This window comes from Parasteatoda tepidariorum, chromosome 9, assembly GCF_982258835.1.
Source record: "Parasteatoda tepidariorum strain Cologne lab strain chromosome 9, Ptep-v5.0, whole genome shotgun sequence".
Classification (NCBI taxonomy): Eukaryota; Metazoa; Arthropoda; class Arachnida; order Araneae; family Theridiidae; genus Parasteatoda; species Parasteatoda tepidariorum.
Window position 1 is genome coordinate 48,257,070 of NC_141763.1, and position 21,806 is coordinate 48,278,875.

At 30.7% G+C, this 21,806-nt stretch overlaps 2 protein-coding genes across 3 annotated transcripts in view; one reads left to right on the forward strand and one right to left on the reverse strand.

Moving 5' to 3' along the window:
- The first annotated feature begins 1,167 nt into the window (after positions 1-1,167).
- Positions 1,168-21,806, forward strand: part of LOC107445484 (intraflagellar transport protein 52 homolog) — a 39,628-nt gene continuing 18,989 nt past the window's right edge. The window contains exon 1 of one of the 2 annotated variants that reach the window (XM_016059885.4): positions 1,168-1,476. In XM_016059885.4, the coding sequence (XP_015915371.1) occupies positions 1,378-1,476 (99 nt within the window). In that variant the 5' untranslated portion in view covers positions 1,168-1,377. Of the gene's footprint in view, positions 1,477-19,274; positions 19,463-21,806 lie in introns of those variants that run through there. The other variant, XM_016059886.4, reaches the window with a different exon arrangement.
- On the reverse strand, positions 10,672-19,162 carry LOC107445486 (coiled-coil domain-containing protein 86). The gene is made up of 5 exons (XM_016059887.4): positions 19,034-19,162; positions 17,867-17,930; positions 16,129-16,258; positions 15,490-15,564; positions 10,672-10,866 (listed from the first exon to the last, which is right to left on the reverse strand). Exons 1-5 carry the CDS (start codon positions 19,044-19,046, stop codon positions 10,780-10,782), a joined length of 369 nt encoding a protein of 122 aa, XP_015915373.1. The 5' UTR covers positions 19,047-19,162; the 3' UTR covers positions 10,672-10,779.

A 21,806-nucleotide genomic window follows, 5' to 3' on the forward strand; every position in this document is an offset into this window, starting at 1 on the left:
TTCATTTGGCCATAAAAAGATCCCATTATTTAAAAATTTATAAATATGTCCTTGTTTCTAGGCATATTATTAAAAATTACATTAGAACGATGTTAAATAAATCTCCCACTTGATCAAATATGATTATCACGAAAAATCTTTCACAAGATCGACTTTGTTGTTGTTGACGTATGCCTGTTTTAGGCAGAGGTGGTACGATTGTTCTTGTTTTTCCAGTGGCGCCACCTATGGCCATGACTTCGACTTCTGCCACGCCATTCGTCACACCCGTTTATAGGGTGGACCCATTCATACATCCATTCATTCATCCACAGATCGTAATTTTGACCTGAATCAAAGAACGATCGATCTCCAATCCAGTACCCCTAGAGGTATTGATTTGTTATGGAAACACGGAGGACTTTTGAGACTCGACAGATTTAACGTGCATCAGTCACTTTACAACACGGGAAGTCTTCGGCCGACGGGGTTCGAACCCACGAACTCTCGGACAAGGGCCCAGCTCCCTACCGACCAGGCTAAAGATCGGCTTTAGAAATTATTATTAAAATTTGTTTGTGATATTCTGCTCTCAACGTTAACATTTCTAACAGACAGGTTTTTGCAAAATCTCTTTTCCTGCGTTCACATAAGTTTGCATGGGCACTTCCCGATGATGCTGGCGTAATTCAGGGGCGTATGCGCAGTTCGGAGCGTACGTTAGCGTTTCGCGGTTTTACGTATTTTTATACGTAAAACTGAGAAGCCTCTCTCATATCTATTTAGCTCACGACAACCTTAAAACGATATAAACCGTATTATCCTGCAACTTATCATACAATTTGATTTCAGCATGCTTCAATTTGAATGAAAATGTGATTCAAATGTAAATCCTTAATTAAAGTTGCTGCAAAATTGAACGATATTATGGTTCAAGGCAAATATCATCCAATACAGCAACTTAATATCAGTTTTTCTGACCACCACTTGCAGAATGAATGAGAAATTTAATGCTTTATTTAATGAGATAATAATGAAATAAAGTATTCATGGTTTTTAATAATAATAAAGGTTACAGATACCGGAGAGAGAGAGAAAAAAACCAAGCTGGTGATAAGAGGGAAAAGAATTCAACAGCAGAAAAAAAGATATTTCTAATCTGAATCATCTTAACAATGAAACTTCTTAGATAAGATGTTGTCTAAGTTTGACTATCACGCATGTTGTAACTTTTCTCAGCATGCTTTCGAAATACGTTAATTAAAAGTATACATTAACAATCTGGACACTCTGGTTATTTTTTTATATATACATTGCTCATTAAAAAGAATTATTCTTTCATTGATAGACAGAGATTGCGAATAAGTTATTGCATACAATTATAATATCTTTGCACAGATGGAATCAATATTAGATTTTCGCAGTCCTCGGGCTAATCGGAGGAGAAGGCAAAAGAGATTATCTCTTAGCGTAAATCATAATGAGTCACTAAGTCGGGTAAGTGTTCAAAATTTTTACTTGTATTTAAAACTTTAAACCAAACGCCATTAATGCCTGAACACAAATTTTACATTGAAGCGAAAAGTGTCGAGCGAAAAACTGGTATTACATATGTGTACCGAAAACCAAGTGAATCTTTCCCTTTGAGTCTTAAAGGGAACTGTACCAAGGGAAAAACTTCTCATCGGAAATTCTGCTTCCCCTCCATAACTAATGTATAGGAAAAGTGAGTTCAGGCGAACCTAGAAGCCAAAGTGTCAATTGCTGGAAAAAAATTCCAAAATCTTAAAAAGGCAGATAAATTATTGGAAGAGAACTGTAAACATTACGTAAACCTGAGTTATCCTCTCATAGTTTTTTTTACACTGATATTTCAAAACTATCTTTTCAGCATTAGAAACTTCATGTTTTGCCTGAACTTACTTTTATGTACTTTAAAATACGTATGGGGGGGGGAGGGTAAGAGATTTTGGAATGAAAAGTTTCTTTCGTGGTAAAGCATCCTCTATACTATTTTCTGTTTATTCGAAAAATACATCCAAGTTTTCACCGTGACACAACAACAGTGGCATTCTGTATCTGGGCTGCCACTCTCCAGACATAAAGGAAACTCCCAGAGTTTTTTAAGAGTAAAATTTTAAAAAAAAAAAACTTTTTTTCTCTAGATTTTCATGATTTAAATTAGAACAATTCAAAAAAAAATTCAAATATTTATACGAAAAAAGAACTTACACACATCACATTTTGCAGAAAATTTTTCAATTTTGTATGCTTTCAAAGTGCAATGTCGATTAGTTTTAAATAAATAAAAATTATCGCTTAACTTCACAAGTTCAATATAAATCAAAGTTGATTTTCAAGAATAAAATGTTAGATTTATTGAAGTCCTTTAATAGAAAAAATTCTTGTTAATGGAAGGTCAAAATAATTAATTAGAGTGATTAAAATAGCGATGATGACAAGAATAAGAATTCTAAAAAGAATAAGAGCGGATGATATTTTTAGTTACGAAATAAGGCACAAAAACGTACTCTCTCTGCATAAAAATACCTTTTTTTTCCTAAATGAATTAAGATTTTTAACTCCCGAATTATAGGGGATAGCTGCAATCTGGGAGATATGGCCCCAATAGTTTTACCAGGAGAGCTCTCCAAAGTTTGGAACCCTAAATGCTAATTTTACTTTTTGCGTATTTCGCTATGCCTCGAGAACTATTTAAGCGAATTGAAATTTTTTTTAAACAGAGTCATAAAATTCGTTTATTCAAAGATAACTCCTTGGATAAAATAACTTTCAGAAAATATTTGTCCCGCAGTGGACTAAGGGTGTGCGGTATTGGTCCTCGTCAAACTGTTCTACCGTAAAGGGCTCGACTTCGTCTGCAGGTCGTCGTGCTACTGAAGCGGGGGTGTCATCCCCTCTCCAGAGGATCAAAATTGTGATGGCATGTCTTCGGATCATCCTCAGGGATGTCTCGCAGACCATCGCCAATAGCCCATTGTGCAGCTCTAGTGCGACGTGAACTACAACTACAACAATTTAGAAAATATTTATTATTATATTTAAGAATGGTCGAAGTCCCGCAGTGGACTGATCGTTAAGACACGGTTCCCAGCAGATCACCGAAGTCAAGCATCACTGGCTGCGGTCAGTGTGCGGGTGGGTGACCACATGGATCAGTCTGCATAGGGTGTGCGATATTGGTCCTCGTTAAACTGTGCTACCGTAAAGTGCTCGACTTCGCGCGCAGGTCGTCGGACTACCGAAGCGGGGGTGCCATCCTCTCCGCAGAGGATCAAAATTGTGATGGCATGTCTTCGGATCATCCTCCGGAATATTTCCCAGCCGTCGCCAATAGCCCATTGTGCAGCTCTAGTGCGACGTAAATTAACAACAACAACAACAAGAATGGTCGAAAAAGTTTTGAAGTGTAAGGAGCAATTTTTTTTCATAATTTTAAAGAAAGTAATTTTTCATAGCAAAATACAAAATTTGAGCAAATTCCGTCGAATAGTTTAGTTTCTGAGAAATTAAATTTCGAAAAAGTTGTATATTTAAATTGTTCTTTTACTTTTGTACAAAAATATTTAGACAAGCTTATCAATTTAAGTATTTGACATTTTTGAATTTGAATTTCTCAGTAGCTATTTGATCGATCAACAAATCCTAAATATTTATCAATGCCGGTAAAAAAAATAATTAAAAAAAAGGGCTGATAATTTAACTATGAATGGGTGGCCTAATGTAAACAATAACAAGCGTCCTTAAACCGGAAGAAAGTTGGAAAATTTCCGGTGTATCCCTCCGCTTATGTTATGACGAGGCGATGTGTGAACAAGCCTAATATTCTATGCAGTTTTGTTATTGTACCATTCATAAGAGCTTTCAGAAATGTATTGATTCTCAGAGGTCGTAAGGCCAAAAAAAATTTTGGAAAGTTAATATCTCATTATGAATAATTCTTAAGGTTTGCCATGTTTTGTATTTTATCCCTTATTTGGCTACATTTGAATAAAATGTCGCCAAAAATATCTTTAAAAATATCTTTTTAAGTTAGCCTAATTAGAAAATATTCTAATGATTATAATATTAATATGATAATGCTGAAGTTTAAAGGTTGAAAGAAAGAACTCGGTACATGTGAAATACTGCAAAAGATATGATGCAATAATATGATTGCGTGTTTTTTCAATCTGCGGCGTAAAAATATATCGGAAGCAGTGACCCGGAAGACTTGCGAGAGCAATTTAACCACTAGCGCCACCACCCTTAGCTTTACAGGATCACCCATCTATAATGAGTTTGGTAATTCAAATGATTTAGGAGTTATTAAAAAAAGATATTTGTGATCGCAACGCGTGAATGCGCCCTCCAGCCAGACGGACATTTTCGGGCTACCATTATTTAAGAGTTTTCCTTCAGTTCCGCCAGAATGTGGGTTGATAATTTATTTACGTCGCACTACATATGTTATTGCATGGCTAGACATGCACAATTGTGATGACTCTTTAAGTTTTTTGCTTAGCCGGTTCGCAGGCTGTTCAAAAATGTCACCCACTTGCTTACTGATCTCCATCAAAATAAATAGTAAGGAAGTTCGAATTATTTTCTCCATATGGGTCATTATGTTCTCGAATTAACCCATAACGAACAAGATGATTAAAAGCCATTATCTCTATACAATTTAAACGGGTCCCGCAGTGGACTGATCGTTAAGACACGGTTCTCAGCAGATCACTGAAGTCAAGCATCACTGGCTACGGTCAGTGTGCGGGTGGGTGACCACTTGGATCAGTCTGCGTAGGGACCGAGGGTGTGCGGTATTGGTCCTCGTTAAACTGTGCTACCGTAAAGTGCTCGAATTCACGCGTAGGTCGTTGGGCTACCGAAGCGGGGGTGCCATCCCCTCCGCAGAGGATCAAAATTGCGATGGCATGTCTTCGGATCATCCTCCGAGATGTTTCCCAGACAGTCGCCAATAGCCCATTGTGCTGCTCTAGTGCGACATAAATTAACAACAGCAATTTACACGGTGCGTGAGCATGATTCAGCAGGAATGTTCCCTAAGTTTTTACTGTGTGCGATTTTCCATTGCCGTAGTGCTCGGCAGCCAAAGTCCTTTCAAGTTCTGAAATCAGACAGTGATTTAAGCGCACAAAAGTAAAAGCATAAAACTCTCCGCTTAATTTCACTATTTTTTATATTCGTTACTTTGTTTGTTTTACTTTTGATTGAACTTATCTAACCCATAGAGGAATCTAACCTATGTGCAGAGATATGAGAACTTATATGTAGTGTGTGCAATAAAGCTTGTTCTCAGGCAGGGCATTTAAAAAAAAAACTTCTAATTCTATAAGGAAACCTTAGCCATGCAAAGAACTCATAAAACTTACACCCAAAGATGTCATTTATATTAGCAAATATTTCCATTCCTTAGACAGAAGAGTGGTTAAAACATAGTTGTCTAATGGAAAAGAGACTTAATGATATTATACATGTGAAAAATCACTTACAGAAAATCCAATAAATATGTTAATAAAGTTTATATTATAGCGGTTTCCCTTAGAATTTTAGTTTAAAATAATGTATTTGTGAGTTTAAACCTATTGATACAGTTAGTAATAGAAATTTCATACAGTTATGTGTTATTATTTAAAGAAAAAATTTTATGCTAGCGTGATTTCAAACATTATTTGAAGTATTTTTAAAACTTTCTCATTGAAAATTGGATTAAATGAACTATCTCATGTTCGTATTTCAAAGAGAGATATATCTTTTGCTAAATGATCTAATTTAAAGAGAGGTTATTTTATTCATGCTTCAGAGACATATCATTCATACAGCGTCCGTATTAAAATTTTCATAAAGTAAAGCTGCTTAAAGAAATACTTTCTTGTACATATTGAAGGATAGCCTCATTTATGTAGTCGATGTCAAAGAATATATGGAAAGGCTGAAATATTACTGAGAGACTTTGCTCATGCATAATGTGTGACAAATCTTTTACGGCTATGAGTAATTTTAAAAACCAATATCTTCCTCATACTAGTAGTAAAAAACCTTATTCATGCACTGTATGTAATAAAACATTCACTCAGAAAGGTAACTTACTTAAACACGGTCTTGTACATTCAGGTGAAAAGCCATATTCATGCAATGTGTGTGATAAAACATTCACTCATAAAGAATACTTATTTAGACACACTCTTGTGCATTCTGGAGAGAAGCCACATTCATGCAGCATCTGTGATAGAAGATTCACTAGTAAAGGAAATTTAAATAAACATTTTCTAGTTCATACTGGAGAAAAGCCACATTCATGCAGCATCTGTGACAGAACATTCACTAATATAGGAAATTTAAAAAAACACCATCTTGTTCATACGGGAGAAAAACCTTATTCATGCAGTCTGTGTGATGGAACATTTTCTCTGAAAAATCACTTAAAAGCACATCATCTTGTACATCTTAAAAAGAAGCCATATTCATGCCGTGTTTGTGATAAAACATTTGCAAGGAAACAGAATTTAAATCAGCATTATATTGTTGTTCATGCGGGAGAGAAACCTTATTCATGCAGTGTGTGTGATAAAACTTTTGCTAAAAGAGGAACTTTAAATAGACATAGTCGTATACATTCAGGAGAAAAACCTTATTCGTGTAATGTGTGTAATAAATCTTACACGAGGAAAGCTAGTTTAGATAAACATCTTGGTGTTCACACTCTTGCAAAACCTCATTGAGTGGGTGTGATAAATTTTACGAACATAAATAGAGTTTAAAAAATATAAATTGCTAATCCTGTAGTCTAGACTTAACCATGCAGGGTTCTTTTGTTGAAGAAAATTATTTTACGCACTAATTATCTATGTTTATTCTGAGGATTTATTTTTAATTATTTATGCACTATGAAGAAAATTATTTATGCTTATACTGAAGAAAAATTTAGTTTATGAGATTAAAAAAAATAAGCAATATTTTGTTCATACTGAAGATATATTTTTTTGTAAAAAGGATCCAATTTGAATAGACATTATTTAAGTCATATTTCAGAGTGACCTTATTCATGCATTAATAATGCATACAAAGTAAAAAGCCATTTTAAGAAATTCCTTCTTATGCATTTTGATAAGCAACCTTACTCACTCAGTCTTTATAAAAAACAAGGAAACGCTGAGACACCAATGACAGGCCTTATTCATGCATTATATGTGAAAAGATGAGATCAAGAGTAAATTAAAGAATTGCAACATATGTGATAAAGCATTCTCTGACAAAGGAAATTTAAATATATATTGTGTTCATACAGAATAAAATCTTTATTCATGCAGTGTGTGTGATGAATCTTATGCAAACAAATGTTTAAAAACTACATAAAAGTCGAACTGCTAGTGCATGATTGAATGCTTCATAATTCTTTGATTCGTTTATTTTTCAACGCTTTCGATTTGCAGAGATTTCTTCATAATTTTACGCAGTTAAGAGAGTTTTTTTTAAATTTTTACCATTATATATCTGCAATTACTATTCTGGCCTTTTCTGCGTGAATTTTTAAGTTATATATTTTTAATATGGCATATTTTTCGATATTTTTTATTCTTTATTACGTCCTGTCTTTTTATTTTTTAGCTAGCTTTTTTTGACGCTCTCCATTCACAATGATTGCATATATATATAGATAATACCACTAGATAAGATTTCTTAAGTTTAGGAACAATTACAATGCGTAAGAAAAGATTGAAACACACTTGCAGTGAATTTATATGTTATCATAAGTGGGTGATTCTCCCACAACTTGACAAATCAGAAATTCTCAAAAACTGAAAGTGCTTAAAAAAAAAAATAATTATTTTTAAAGCGTTAAAAAAGAGAAAAATTATGGAAACTCACTTTAACTATGTTGATTAATTAGGTAGTCTTTTGGCTTAGAGAATGCAAGGATAGTGACATTTACCAGGAATGGGACAATTTTTAATATAATCCTACTATAAAGTTCTAAGAACAGATTTAGGCATAAGAAAGTTCTTTTACTAGAATCATCACATTATAGCACATAACTTGTATTATTATTAAGAAAATGTTTATCATAAAAAATTTTGTACAGGAGAACGATATCAGTAACTATTACTTGTCTCAGTTTAGAGCTTCAAATCTATGATAAAAACGTTAGTTAAATCTGATTTCAAAGAATTTTATTAATCCTACAATTAGTGAGAATACATAGAGTTGCAATGGGCAAAACTAAAAATTTAGTCTTTTTCCGTAAATTGTCGAAAAAATTCTTACACCAGGTTCAAACTTTTAAATAATATATCCTGGTGAGTTAAATAACTAAACAGTTACAAAACACATTATTTTTCACGTTTAAGTATACATAGTTTATTAATATACTTTAAACGTTAAAATGCAGATGTAAAATTTTTTAAATAAGTTTAAGAAAAAGTTTTGGACTGACTAAGAGAGCGACATTTACCTACCCAGACTTGCCAAGCTTAGAAGAAAAAAAAGTAGGAGACCCTTTTTGCATTGCGACATAGCGCAATATTGAAAATTACACCTGATTCACATTTCCTACAAGAAGTTTATTCCAAAATATATTATATACATTAATAGATCACAATAAGATTCGGACACTGATTAATAAGGATATGTGTTCTTACTATAAAATAAAAGGTTCTTGACCACTTCATGTCTATCCTATCAGTAGATAATGACATTTGAGAATTTGCATCACATTGAAGAGCACAGAATTGTGATTCCAGAGTATCAAGATATGAATGAGTATCATTTTGACCTAAAACCTTTACCAACACAGGAAAATTATCAATGAAAAACTTAATACTCTAAAAAGAAGCATTGGAAACATTTTCTAAATTAACTACTTCAGCATTAGTTAAAATTTCATTTTTGAAGGGAAACTTTTGAAAGATATAAATAATTGCAACATTTAACAAAATTTCTGACAGCAGAATAAAAAAAATCTGTCGGTCACCACTGCATAAAGTATTAACAATTTCTTTAGTTTTGGGTACCAATCACTAAATCTGAATAAATTTTTTGATTCTAACCGCGTCAGATGACGTAATCATGATTTCATACAACGTGAAGAAGCAAAGGAAAAACGGGGGTTGTATCCTACGTGCGGATGATCGCTTGTTTTTTCTCTCTCTCTCTGTTGTGCACTAAATAGAAAAGAGCAGGAGAAAACATCCTAACGGCAGGAGGGCGAAGATTTGAGGCAAAAGCAGGAGAGTTGGCAGGTCTGCCTACCCAATAATAAAAGAAAGAAAAAAAGTGAAATCAGTTTAGAGCTAAGTGAGTAAAAAAAGGATTTTTGAAAGAAAACGTTAATAAATAGTTGTTACGTTACACCTGATTTTCATGATTAAGAAAAAATATAACATCAAATGAAAGGGATGAAAAGGCAATTGGAAAAACGGATTTTACACTGGAATCGTCGTGAATGGAGAGCGTCAATAAGTACTAGCTCAAAAGTAAAAAAGACATGACGTAATAAAGTATAAAAATAGCGAGAAATATATGTCGTATTAAAAATATTGAACTTAAAAATTTAAGCAGAATAGTAATTGTAGATATATAATTGTAAAAAAAAAAACTCTCTTAACCACGTAAAATTAGGAAGAAATCTCTGCCAATCGAAAGCGTGAAAAAATAAATGAATAAAAAAATTACGAAGCATTCTCACTGCAGGTGATTCACGCACGTGCGAGCAGTTAGCATTTTATGCAGTTTTTAAACAATTGCACACACGACCAGGGGTTTACCCCCCGGGATGGGGGAATAAACTCTGAAAAATCTCGATTGGATAAAATACTACCAAGACCGATTTTCCAATAAATCGTTAATGGTTGTTACTGCAGTCTGAAATTCGGGTAAAGGAACTACATCGCGTTAATTTAAAAATATCGAAATTTAAAAAACCATGTAAAAATTACTGACAAAACAACTAAAATAAATAGATTTACTATTAAATCAAATATGTCAAAATAATAACTCAATTTTGAAATTCGTGTGTCGAAACATAATATAAAAAACAGCAGAAAGCTGGATTGAAAAACCACATAGAAAAATTCCAAATAACTACTGACATCAAATAACATCTAATGATGTGAAATTACTCGTCAAAAAAAGATAACTCGAATTCGCATGACAACTTATTTCAACAAAATAGGATTTTTGAAAAGAAAAGAGAAATTAATAAATGACATTATAAAAATAAAAAAAATTATTTTTGCTCTTCCTTTTAAAGGAAAAAAAACAAGGACTTTAAAGCATTCTTATTTTGAATCTAAGATAAGAATTTTTAACTGAATAATTTTTATGATGCAAAAGTAAGCTCTATTAAACACTTTTGAGGTGCGTGTGAATATAGATAATTAATAAACTCATTCTTCGATACAGTAATTGGCTCCCTTGCATTTCAAGAGTTAAACGTTTGAAAGTGGAAATTTTTTATTTTGCATCACTTATTTAATCCTTTTCTACACCCACACATTTGGGTGAGTAGCTCCTTACTATCACAGGCGGACTGTAGCAGCACAGGTTCGCTTATGTGAAATCTTTCTTTTAATTGAACAAAATTTTTTTCTTCATAATTTTAGCACTCGGGCACTAATTTGAATTTAAGAGATTGAAATTGTAAGCTTATCATAAAAATTAAAAATTTTGAAAAACTTTGTTAAAGTTTTTATTAAAAGAATAATACAAGGTAGATACTGCAATACAACAAATAACACATTGAAATCTTTATTTACATGTTATAAGTACTACACAACATTTTCATGTATTTGTAGGATTTGTATCTCTTTTTTCAATTGTCCTCAACTGCTTCTTAGACATTCTCTTAATTTTAGCTGAGTTTTTAATCTGCAATTAAGAAACTAATTAAAAAACAGCACTTGACAAAGAAATGAAAAAATTATATACATGCAGGCATATATACACAGTGAAATCTCGGTCAAGCCGAAATTCTTGCAACCAAAAAAAATTTCCGTATACAGGAAGGGTACCCTACTAATGAAGTTTAACACCATAAATTGTTTTTAGAATATTTTCAAAGATATCGAAATAATTAAATAATCTACAATAACTATCTACAAGGATATTTATTTAAACTTCAAAAAAAAAAAAATTTATTTTTTCTATCTAAAAGGAATATATGAAAAAGTTTGATATAAATACTTCAGATGTAGCTACAGAAAAATAAATGTAATTTTCCTATTAACACAGATATTCAAGTTAGTCACATGATACCGAATACAAGATTTTAGTCATCAATTATTAGGTTTATAATACCTATCACTTGATAGGTAACGTGGTTAATACCTCCTTACAAAAAAAAAGCAATGTATACCTGTAAGGCATGAGGACCTATTTTCAGTAGAGAAGAAGCATTGAGAGTATTTAAGACTTCATTTCAACTTGAGGGATCTCATAACCTGTGTTGTCTTGATGAAAAGATGTCACTGTCAGCATTATTTCACAAGAGTAGTATAATTTTCTCGCCTTTCTTTGCGAAGATAAGGCAAGGTGAAAAATGAAGAAATTTTGAATTTTTTTTTTAAAGCAGAAATAGTTTTTTTCCTTTCAAATTTCGAAAATGTAGTGTCCGGTTTGAAGGATAGAAAACATCACACCAGGGCAAAAATGACTGTCCATGTCCGGTTACCCGAGTGTCCGCTGTGTGGAAAATGTACAGGTTTATTCATAAAAAATTCACTGGGGAAAAAAAAAACATGTCCGTATTGAGAGGCATCCGTTTGACAGGAGTGTCCATAACAGGAGGTTTCACTGTACAGATATATACACACACATATATATATGCATACATATATAGAAATATATATATACAAAATACTCAGCATGCATCTTTTAAATCTTCATTTCGCTCCATACATTTTCTTTTCATTAGACTTTATTTGCAAATAAGCATAGTTAGGTATCAAACTTTACACATACATCTTAAACAACATTTGTTCTTTAAAGGCAGTGCATCGATTTACTTTATTACAACTTCAACAGTGATACTCTCACTAAGAGTATATCATGATAGACATTATCATTAACCTAGGCACACTCACTGATGTTTGAAACATTGCTACACTGATTGTCATTCGACTTGTTAAAGAACATTTTATAATTGCAAAGAAAAATATAAAGAGTTTGATACTATAGAAATGTGAAGAAAAAAAGAATACTGCCTGGCGTCCAACCAAATACATAATGTCACATGGAAAACATATTGAATGAATATCTTGACAAAAAAATTCGGAGATGAAAATGAGGAATTTTTATAAGAAAGATTTTCTAGCTAAATTATAAACATTAAAAATCTGATTTACGAAATAAGTTGCAAATAAACCACTAATTACTCATGTGACTACAAAGCGCTACACCAGAAGAGAATGCAAATGACCGGATATTTATTGGATATAAGGGAGCGAGCAATTGATTAAATTTACAGGAAATTAGGACATATAGATCCTGAAAAACCATTATAAAAAGTTTCCACCTCTGGCACGGAGTTAAACAGAGAGTGCTTGGCATTTGTGATAGCATAAGTCAATGCAGCCTTAATATCACGCCTTAGTTGATTCACAGAATTGAGTAGTGCTAAGTCACTCATTTGGTAACCATGGACAAGACATTATCGACTATTCAAAAATTGGGACAACATGCTGATAATGGTGACTTTCAAACATGTTTTGTATCAAGGAAGGAAAATAGCACCAGAGATCTTTTGAAAACAGTACAGATCCATGGGTTTAACAATTGAAATGTAACGATTGATGTTTCAAATGCCAGATATGCAAATAAGAGGTGATCAGCATATGTACAAAGGCAACAATACTATTCTCGAGGGGGATGGACCAAGCTATAATTTTTTCTTAATTAAAGTAAGACACATGTATAAGAATTTATCCTTCTTATACAAGGCATTATAACAAATTTTTAAATCAAAAATAAAGTTAAAATGCAAATTGAATAATTCATTGCATGTTTTATACAGGGGTAGCAGCAAAGTTTTTTAAAGTTTTAGGGTAATTTTAGGAACTTTTTTCAAAAAATTTTAGGGGTAATGTATGATTTCGCTAGGATAAAAACAGATCCCACGGTAGTTTATTACATAACAGAAGATTATTACAATTCATCCACACATATCATAAATAATTGCAAGCCATAAAATAAAGCTCTGAAATTTATTAAGTCAAGAATGAAATCTCTAAAGTGTAAAAATGAAATTTCAACATCACATATTACCTATCAGAAATTAAGTGCATAATTCAGGAACAGGCAAAAGTGAGAATAAATCAAGAGAAAAAAATAAATTAACACCAACTTGGATTTTTATTTAATTTTTACCTTCTTAATCAAAACTTTATTATTACCCTTTACCTTACTTTATTAAGAAAAACTATTGAGTAATATTATTAGATTTCAAATCAGCAATTTATATTAGAAGTTAGAGAAAAACCAATTAATCATGATCATTTTTCTAATACATTCTTGATATGATTTGTGAGATTCTTTTACTGCCCTCAATAGTTTTGTGGTGATCTTCAACGCTCCTCCATAATTTCGAATGGTATCTTTGATTAGTCTAAGAGACATAATAGTACAGTGAAACCTCCTGTTAAGGACACACTTTCAAAACGGACGCCTCTCAATACAGACATATTTTTAATTCCCCGGGAATCTTCTATGAATAAACCGTTACGTACATTCTCCGCAAAGCGGACATTCCCGTAACCGGACGCGGACAATCATTTTGGTCCTGAAACATTGTTTTTTATCTCTACAAACCCGACACTACTTTTTCTAAATAAATTGCAAGCTAAAAAAATTCAACTTTTCACCATTTTTAAAGCATGTAAATAAACCTTTTTCTTTATCCATAACTAAAAATATTGTTAAGCTAGTTCACCACCGAAAAATCAATCTTTCTCCTGTCACTTTGCCTTATCTTTGTAAAGAAAGGAGAGAAAATGGTACTGCACTCCTGAAATAATTCTGACATTGGCATCTTTTGATCTTTTCATCTGGACCACACAGGTTATGAGACCCCTCAAGTTGAAATGACTTCTCTCAATGCTTCTTCCCCATTGAAAATTTCTTCAATTTTCTTATCAATTTGAAGACTGTATTTAACACAACTGGGGTAAAAAAAAGAGAACAGAAGTATAATCTTTGAGGTGTTTATATAAATGAAACATTTATTCAGACACTTGATAGCTGATCAATTGCGAATAATCATCTCCATAGGTCGTCATGACTTACAGGTATGCATTACTTTTTTTTTCTGTGAATCATGGGAGGTTGATTTTCCAAGAAGGTATTAACCATGTTCCATGTCAAATGATAAGTAGGTGTAAGGGGACATGAACCTAATAATTGAAACGGACTGAGGACAGTACGGTCCTATTTGGTATCATATGTCTAACTTGAGTATCTATGCTAATAGGAAAATTATATTTATTTATCTGTAGCTACATCCAGAATTATGTATTTATATCAAACTTCTTTATATATTCTTTTTTTATCTTTCTTATTGTTTAAATAAATATTCTTGCAGATATTTACAGTATCCTTGTAGATATTATCTAATTATTTCTACATCTTTGAGAATATTCTAAAAACAATTTTCGGTGTTAAATTTCGTTATTAGGGTACCCTTCCCGTAAACGGACAACTCTCATAAACGGACAAATTTTTTGGTCCCATGAATGTCCACTTAAGGGAGGTTTCACTGTATTCTCATGGTGACTCACATTAAGCATTGCTTTATTTATCGAAAAAACTCTCTCAGGATCGGAATTCCCATGTGGCAAAATTAAAACAGTTTTAATTAATGTAGTTAAATTCTTATATTTTAGATTATTGCTTTTTTATTTATATTTAGCCTATAACTCTCATTTTTTAGGAACACCAACAAAATTTTATCAGATTTTTAGGAATTTTAGGGTTTGCACATAGTTTTAGGAATTTTACAAATTTTAGGGGGAATGCGACCCCTGTTTATATCTTAATGGCACTATGTTTTATATGTTAAGCAAATTTCACAAGAGTGGCATACCAGATTCACGGAGAAGCAATTTTAATGGCCAGTATAAATTTTAAAAAAAATACTATTGTTAAAAGTGCAAATGCATTGATAACACAGCGACACGTTTTTAATTTTTTTTAAAAGCATATAGTTTTTATAGTTATTTTTAGAAAAACGTATTTATTGTAATTTGAAATAATGAAGAATATTTTCACGTAAGAAAAAATAACGTTTTTGTTTATAATCACACAAAAATTATAAATATATAATCATATCAGAAGAAAATAAGGATATGTAGAATTTACATCAACTTTGTACTGTTTTCAGTCAATTGAAAAGTACATAGGATTAACTCGAACATTTGAAAGTTAAATCAGCAATTAAAACTAAATAGAAAAAAAAGCAGAACTGCTAACACATAAAAAAAACTTTAATGCAATACTTACAACTTGTACAATCTCAGCTTTTCTTTCATTTTCTTTTTGTCGCTCGATTTTAGCTTTTCTACGTTGTTTACGCAACTAAAAAAATAAAAAAGTTTTTAAGAAACATTTTGAAAAAAAAAAAAAAAAAAGCAGATTTATTATACTGAATGTAAAGTTTATGATAAAAGGAAATTAGCTATAGACTATTAAATATGATGATCATGGGGTTCAAATCATTATAAAACACCTTCAACAGAAAATATATTTTAATAACAAAAAAGGTAAGATGTTAATGCTACAGTGTCAGGCAGGAATTTAAATAACAATCAACTTTACATTGCTGCACAGAGTGTCATCTGTTGGATTTTAGAAATATTACTAACATAGACTATTAAAAAAGTTCCAAAAAGAACTTTTTGTGATATTTATTTCAAGTGAGATAGAGTTTTGGAAAATGAAACATTTTATATAGCTGACAACAGCTTTACAACTTCGACATTTTCGTTTTAAAAATGAAAAATTGACGAATCGAATCCAAAAGAAAACTATCATATATTATAGAAGACTATTATAAGTATCTTCATATTGTTCATTCAAATTATTGTGGCAATTTATGAAACATTTATTACCAAAATGCATAACAAATAAATATTGAAATACCTGTTCTTCTTTTTCCTTTTCCTCTTTTATTCTTAATGCATGCAACTTCATTGCTTTTTGCTCCTCACGGATTTTCACTTTTTTCTCCCAAGAAGATTTTAATGGTTTTACTTGACACATGCTGGAAAACCTAAAAATAAAATACATACATTAATCACAATTTTGGTTAGATAGTGCCGTTCAATTATCAAGGATGTACAGTGCACAAAGAGTGTAGATCTTGAGTAAAATTTGAGCTAATGATCAGAGTTTTACCGATTAGAATTCAATATTAATAGTTCAAGGGCCTAACCTTAAATAAGTTAATTATTTAAATCTGATATTTTAATTTACAATAATTATGAATTCTAACATTATTTTAAAGTATGCCATTTTAAATGTTGAAAAACAAAATTGGGAAAAAAGCTTTAGAGTTATTCAGTTTCAAACATTTGATTTCTTACAAAATATTAAACCAATTTTGTTGAAGTTTTATAGTTTGAATTATATTACAAAATAATAATAATTGATACCTCTACCTTACAATTAAATTTGCTTTTATCCATTATGGAATAAAATAATAAAAAATTATTTCTCATTATTATTTTTGCATAAACAAATTTTAAAATTGTATGAAATGATTTTTTAGTTTCCTTAAATAATTCTGGAAATAACGAGGTCCATCTCATTTGTCAATTTATTTTGCTAATTGAGTTAACAGGTGAATAAAGCACATAAAAAAATAAAATCTCAAAAGCAGTATCTTTTTTATTGTGTTGTCGTCACTCATTCGAATCACGTGGGCAATCCAATTCATTCTATTCCATTTTTCTCAAATTCAATCTTATTTTGTAGTGTGTCCTTTTTTTTTAATGGAGCTCTTACACCATATCTCCATATTTTTTTTAAAATTAAATAAATAATTCTATAATCTAAAAAATGAAACAATATAATAAGCAAACATGTGTTGCAAATATGGCAAATTATTTGCTACACCACTTAAAAAATTTATTTATATTTCTAATTAGCAATCTACCAAATAATAAGATAAAATCCCTCTGCACTGGAATTAGAGCATCATCAAAGCAAAGTACTGAAAATCCACACAACAAATGAACTTACGTTTACTCTACCATCGTTTATCGGTGAATGTGGTTTGAGGTTTGATAATGCTGGCAATCTGTGAGAAAGGGAGAGAAAAATTTTCCAATGAAGAACAAATTCCACGGTCTGTGATTTTGCACACCACTGAATATTTTTACAGGGTGACTTCAGACCAGTGTACTGATTTTGGCAATATAAAATTAATGCAAGCACCATCCACATTGTTATTATAATGTATCTTGCTATTATTTCTATTCTTTAATTCATTCCAATAAAATATTTTAATAAACATAACTTTATCGCTGTTATAATTATGTTGCTTCTTTTCTTTCTTCTTTTTATTACATACACTACTAATGCAATGATCCCAAGGTTTCAAAAATATTCTACCGTATCATCTTCTATCGGTGGATTGTGAATTTTTCAGCAAGAAAAAAAAAACATATTTTATTTTGAATCTTCACTGAAATAAAAGTGTAGTGTGCCAACATTCGTGACAAAGAAATGTCTCTGTTAAAAATAAATTATTTTTAAAATTTCATTGCATAAATAATGTTCTCACATATTGATTAAAATTCAGTTCTCGCACGTTAATATGACTAAATTAAGACAGAAAAAATATATTCACCGATAATATATTCACCGTTATACTCACCGATTTTTGTCATTTTTCCATACTCTTCCAGACTTGGGTTTACCCCTTATTGGGATTACTCTTTCTGGAATAAAATATAACAAAAAAATCATTAAGGTTAAATTTAGGATTCAAAAACTAGTATCACTTAGAATGCTAATTAAAGATTTAAAACATCTAACATTTATTTTGTTTCCTAATTACGTTACCAAAGAAAAAACTTTTAAAAAATGACAGTAAAAATATGTTACACTTAATAAAGAATTTTAAAGCAATATTAAAATAATTTTACTAAGGTTATTATTTTTTTATATAACAAACTATACCACCATGCAGCTAAAAAAAATTGTCAAACTATCATTGATGTTTTATTAATAGTGGTAAAAAGTACCTCATCCTACTGATATAGGCACTATGGTAACAGGTTCATAATATACTAATATAGATACTCAGAAAACGGAGAAATAGGAACCTACTTTAACCAAACAGGTGCTGCAGCAATAGTTATTATTATTACTTTTTATATGCCACCAATAACAGATTAAGTTCTTTAAATTATGAAAGCAGATAATGTTCTCGTAATTGTCAAAGTAAATCATGTTTAATGAGTAGATTTGAATATTAAACTTACAAAAAAAGGGCATCGAATTGAATATGATATCTCACAGCAACTACTAGAGTTAATATATCATATAGGAAAATTGTCTAATAAAGGCAGCTAAACATGTATATGAAAAGTAATTTCCCTCGGCTAGTCAATTCAGTATTAGAAGCTTGTAAATATTGAAACAGGCTTAATAAATTTTTTTTATCGTAACCTTATCAAACGTTTTACAGAAGGAAGACTTGCAAAATTTTCACAACTGTGTTCTCCAACATTAAATTGTTACAATTGGACGAATATATTAATAATTTTATCAAAAATCTATCATTTCAGTAGCAATGTAATTCCCCTAATTCAAAATTGTTTAAGAAAAATAAAATTGAAAAAAAGATTAAAAAAATATAGTAACTAAGTATTAATTAAGAGCATGAATATATTAATGTAGTTGCAAAGTACTCCAGAAAATTTTTCAACAGATAATTTTTTAAATAAAAAAAAAACAGATACTGAATACATTGAAATCTCAGGAATAACAAAATTTTTATTTATCTAAAGCATTATTTATAAAAAATTACATTTCTTACCATCTTCCAACATGTTTCGATATTTTTGTTTACAAAAGTTGTGAGATGAAATGTTATCAGTTAGGGCTGCAGTTAAATTAAGCGTCCTATATTATTTTATAAAAATCACCTAATTTAGGACGTTGTTTGGCGTCTAAGACTGATAATTAAATAGCAATAATAAATAAAATTGCTTTTACTTAAAAATTTTAAAAGCTGTGAAAAAATTTTATTGCAAAATTTAAAGATAGCATTATTAACTGCAAACTGCGATATAAACAAACATGTTAATATTTTGGCTCTCTATGGTCGTCTCAAAATCATATTTTAATTGAAATCATGATATATTTAATGACAAAAATGAACATAATTGCCCTTTTAAATACTTAATCAATTTGTTGACGATACTTAATTTTTAAATAAATAATGGCTCCTACTGCACCAAGCCAGGTAAAATTATATCACTTCATAACGATACAAAAACAAAGCTATGCATATATGTTTGACTTATCGTTTCTGAAATTTTTATAATGATTCAATAATGTTTTAAAAATAGTTTAATAACTGTCCACACTAAATATATTTGTCGGGCTATTACCTTTTCTAAATCTTCTACTACACTCAACTATGTAGAATTATATCACTTAATGAAACTACGAAAAAGCTATTTGTTTGAGTTATTGTTAAAAAATTCTTGTAATGATTCGGAAATGTAATCAAAACTGGTTTAAAAGCAATACATGTTGTCAGGAGGATATCACTTCATGAAACCGAAAAAACAAAGCTATGTTTAGTTCAGATTATTGTTTCTGAAGCTCTATCTTGTTTGAAATTATTTTGATAATAATCCATATATATATATCCATAAGTAATTTAAAAGGCTCGTAACTTTTCCTATTTTTAGAGAAAATCTGGAATTATTTCAGCTTCACAAATTAAAACAAATATAGTTTTTATTAATTCTTAATTTGACGTTTGTGGCAAATTATATTATAATTTGTCACTAAGTGTGGCAGCAACTCGACACTAACACAGAAAAAAATAAAAAGAATTATCATATCAGGGTAATAGTTTTATAGAGTATTACTGGTACCTATCAAGTAAGTATCTATATTTTATTAAAATATAAGTACAGTCAAACCTCAATATCTCAAACTTGAAGGGAGAGGAGAAAAAATTCGAGATATCGAAAATTCGAATTGAGATTCGAATTATCGAAAACCGCATGTTATCGATGGTAGAATAAAGAAAAATGCTCTTTACATACCTTATTTACTATTCCATACATATTCTAAAACACTTTTTACACTTTCATTTAAAAAAAGGTTCAATTGTTGTTTGCTTTAGAGATGTGTAAGAAAATTAGTCTATAACACTTTCTAAGTGGACTATAGCTTTAAATGTCTCCTGTAACATATTCGGCTGCCTCTCTATAAATCTCCTTACAGTGTCCACTGCAGAAAGTGCTTGTTTGTTAGTAACATTGGGCGGTAAATCTTCGATTTCCTCATCCTCTTCTTCTGATAGTTCACAAGAAGCTTACGTTTGAGCGATGATATCATTGTCATCCCACTGACCACACACTGTTACTGCATCATCTACGTTTACAAAGTCATGAAATTCCATGTCATCAAGCTTCATGAGTCCGGTCAATCTGTCCTAATCATTTTCGGTGTAGTTTTCAGCAGAATTAACAATATTGATTGTTTGACTACTTTCGTGATCTTTAATGAATCCAGACTTCTAGAAGTTATTCATTACACATCATTCCATGCCTTGTCTGCCATTTTTTATTTTTTTGGAATATTATTTTAATTTTAGAAAAAAATCTACTCTATTTATGTAGAAAAAAATTCAAGTTATCGAGGGATTAGAACAAAAAATTCGTTAAATCAAGTTTTTTTTTTAGTGTATAGGAAATTTGAAGGGAATTATTTTTTCTTCGAGATATTGAAAAATTTGTGTAATCGAGGTTCGAGTTAGAGAGGTTCGACTGTATTTATAAAATATATAGGGGTCCCAAAGCCTTTTAACAATCTTAGGGACTATGAACAGGTACTCGTGTTGAAATATTCCTAAAACATATTATTCAGAGCTAGAAATTTAGTCACTGGCACAAGAAACAGTGACTAAATATTAATAAATCGGGTACACATTTTTAATTGATCCATTACATGTGTCTTTTAAATTTTTTGTTTAAGTTAATAAAATGAATGTAATTGAAAAACTGGCTTGCAAAAAATTTCTAAAGTTCACCATTATGATGAAATATACTAGTTTGAAATAATACAGACCGAAACTCAAAACTGAAATTTAAAAATAAATAAATAAAAACAAAAACCAAGCACCACTCCTTAACATCAATTTCTGGTCTGGGATTAGACCACTTTTTACTATTTTACAGTGGTCCGAACCTCTGTTAATTTCGAGCTACTTTGTGTGATTGGGATTTCTGACCAATGTTAACACTCAGAAATACCTAAAAGAAATTATATTTCCTATTTATGCTATTTGTAGCTACATTTATCTATAACACATGAAGTTACACATTTTCATACCAAAAAATTTATTTTTTATAAAAATGTCTCCATAATATGTCGTTATGTGTCTTTATAATATCAATAATCCATCATTAATAATAAAAATTCCTCCATAGCGCCATAAATATTTTTTCACTACTTTATGCAGTTATTAAAAATAACCTAAGTAATCGATACAAGTTACAAGCTTGATTTTCTGGCATAGGACTTACAAAAATACTTGTTTTCTTTCGTAATTTATTTTAGGTCTTTCA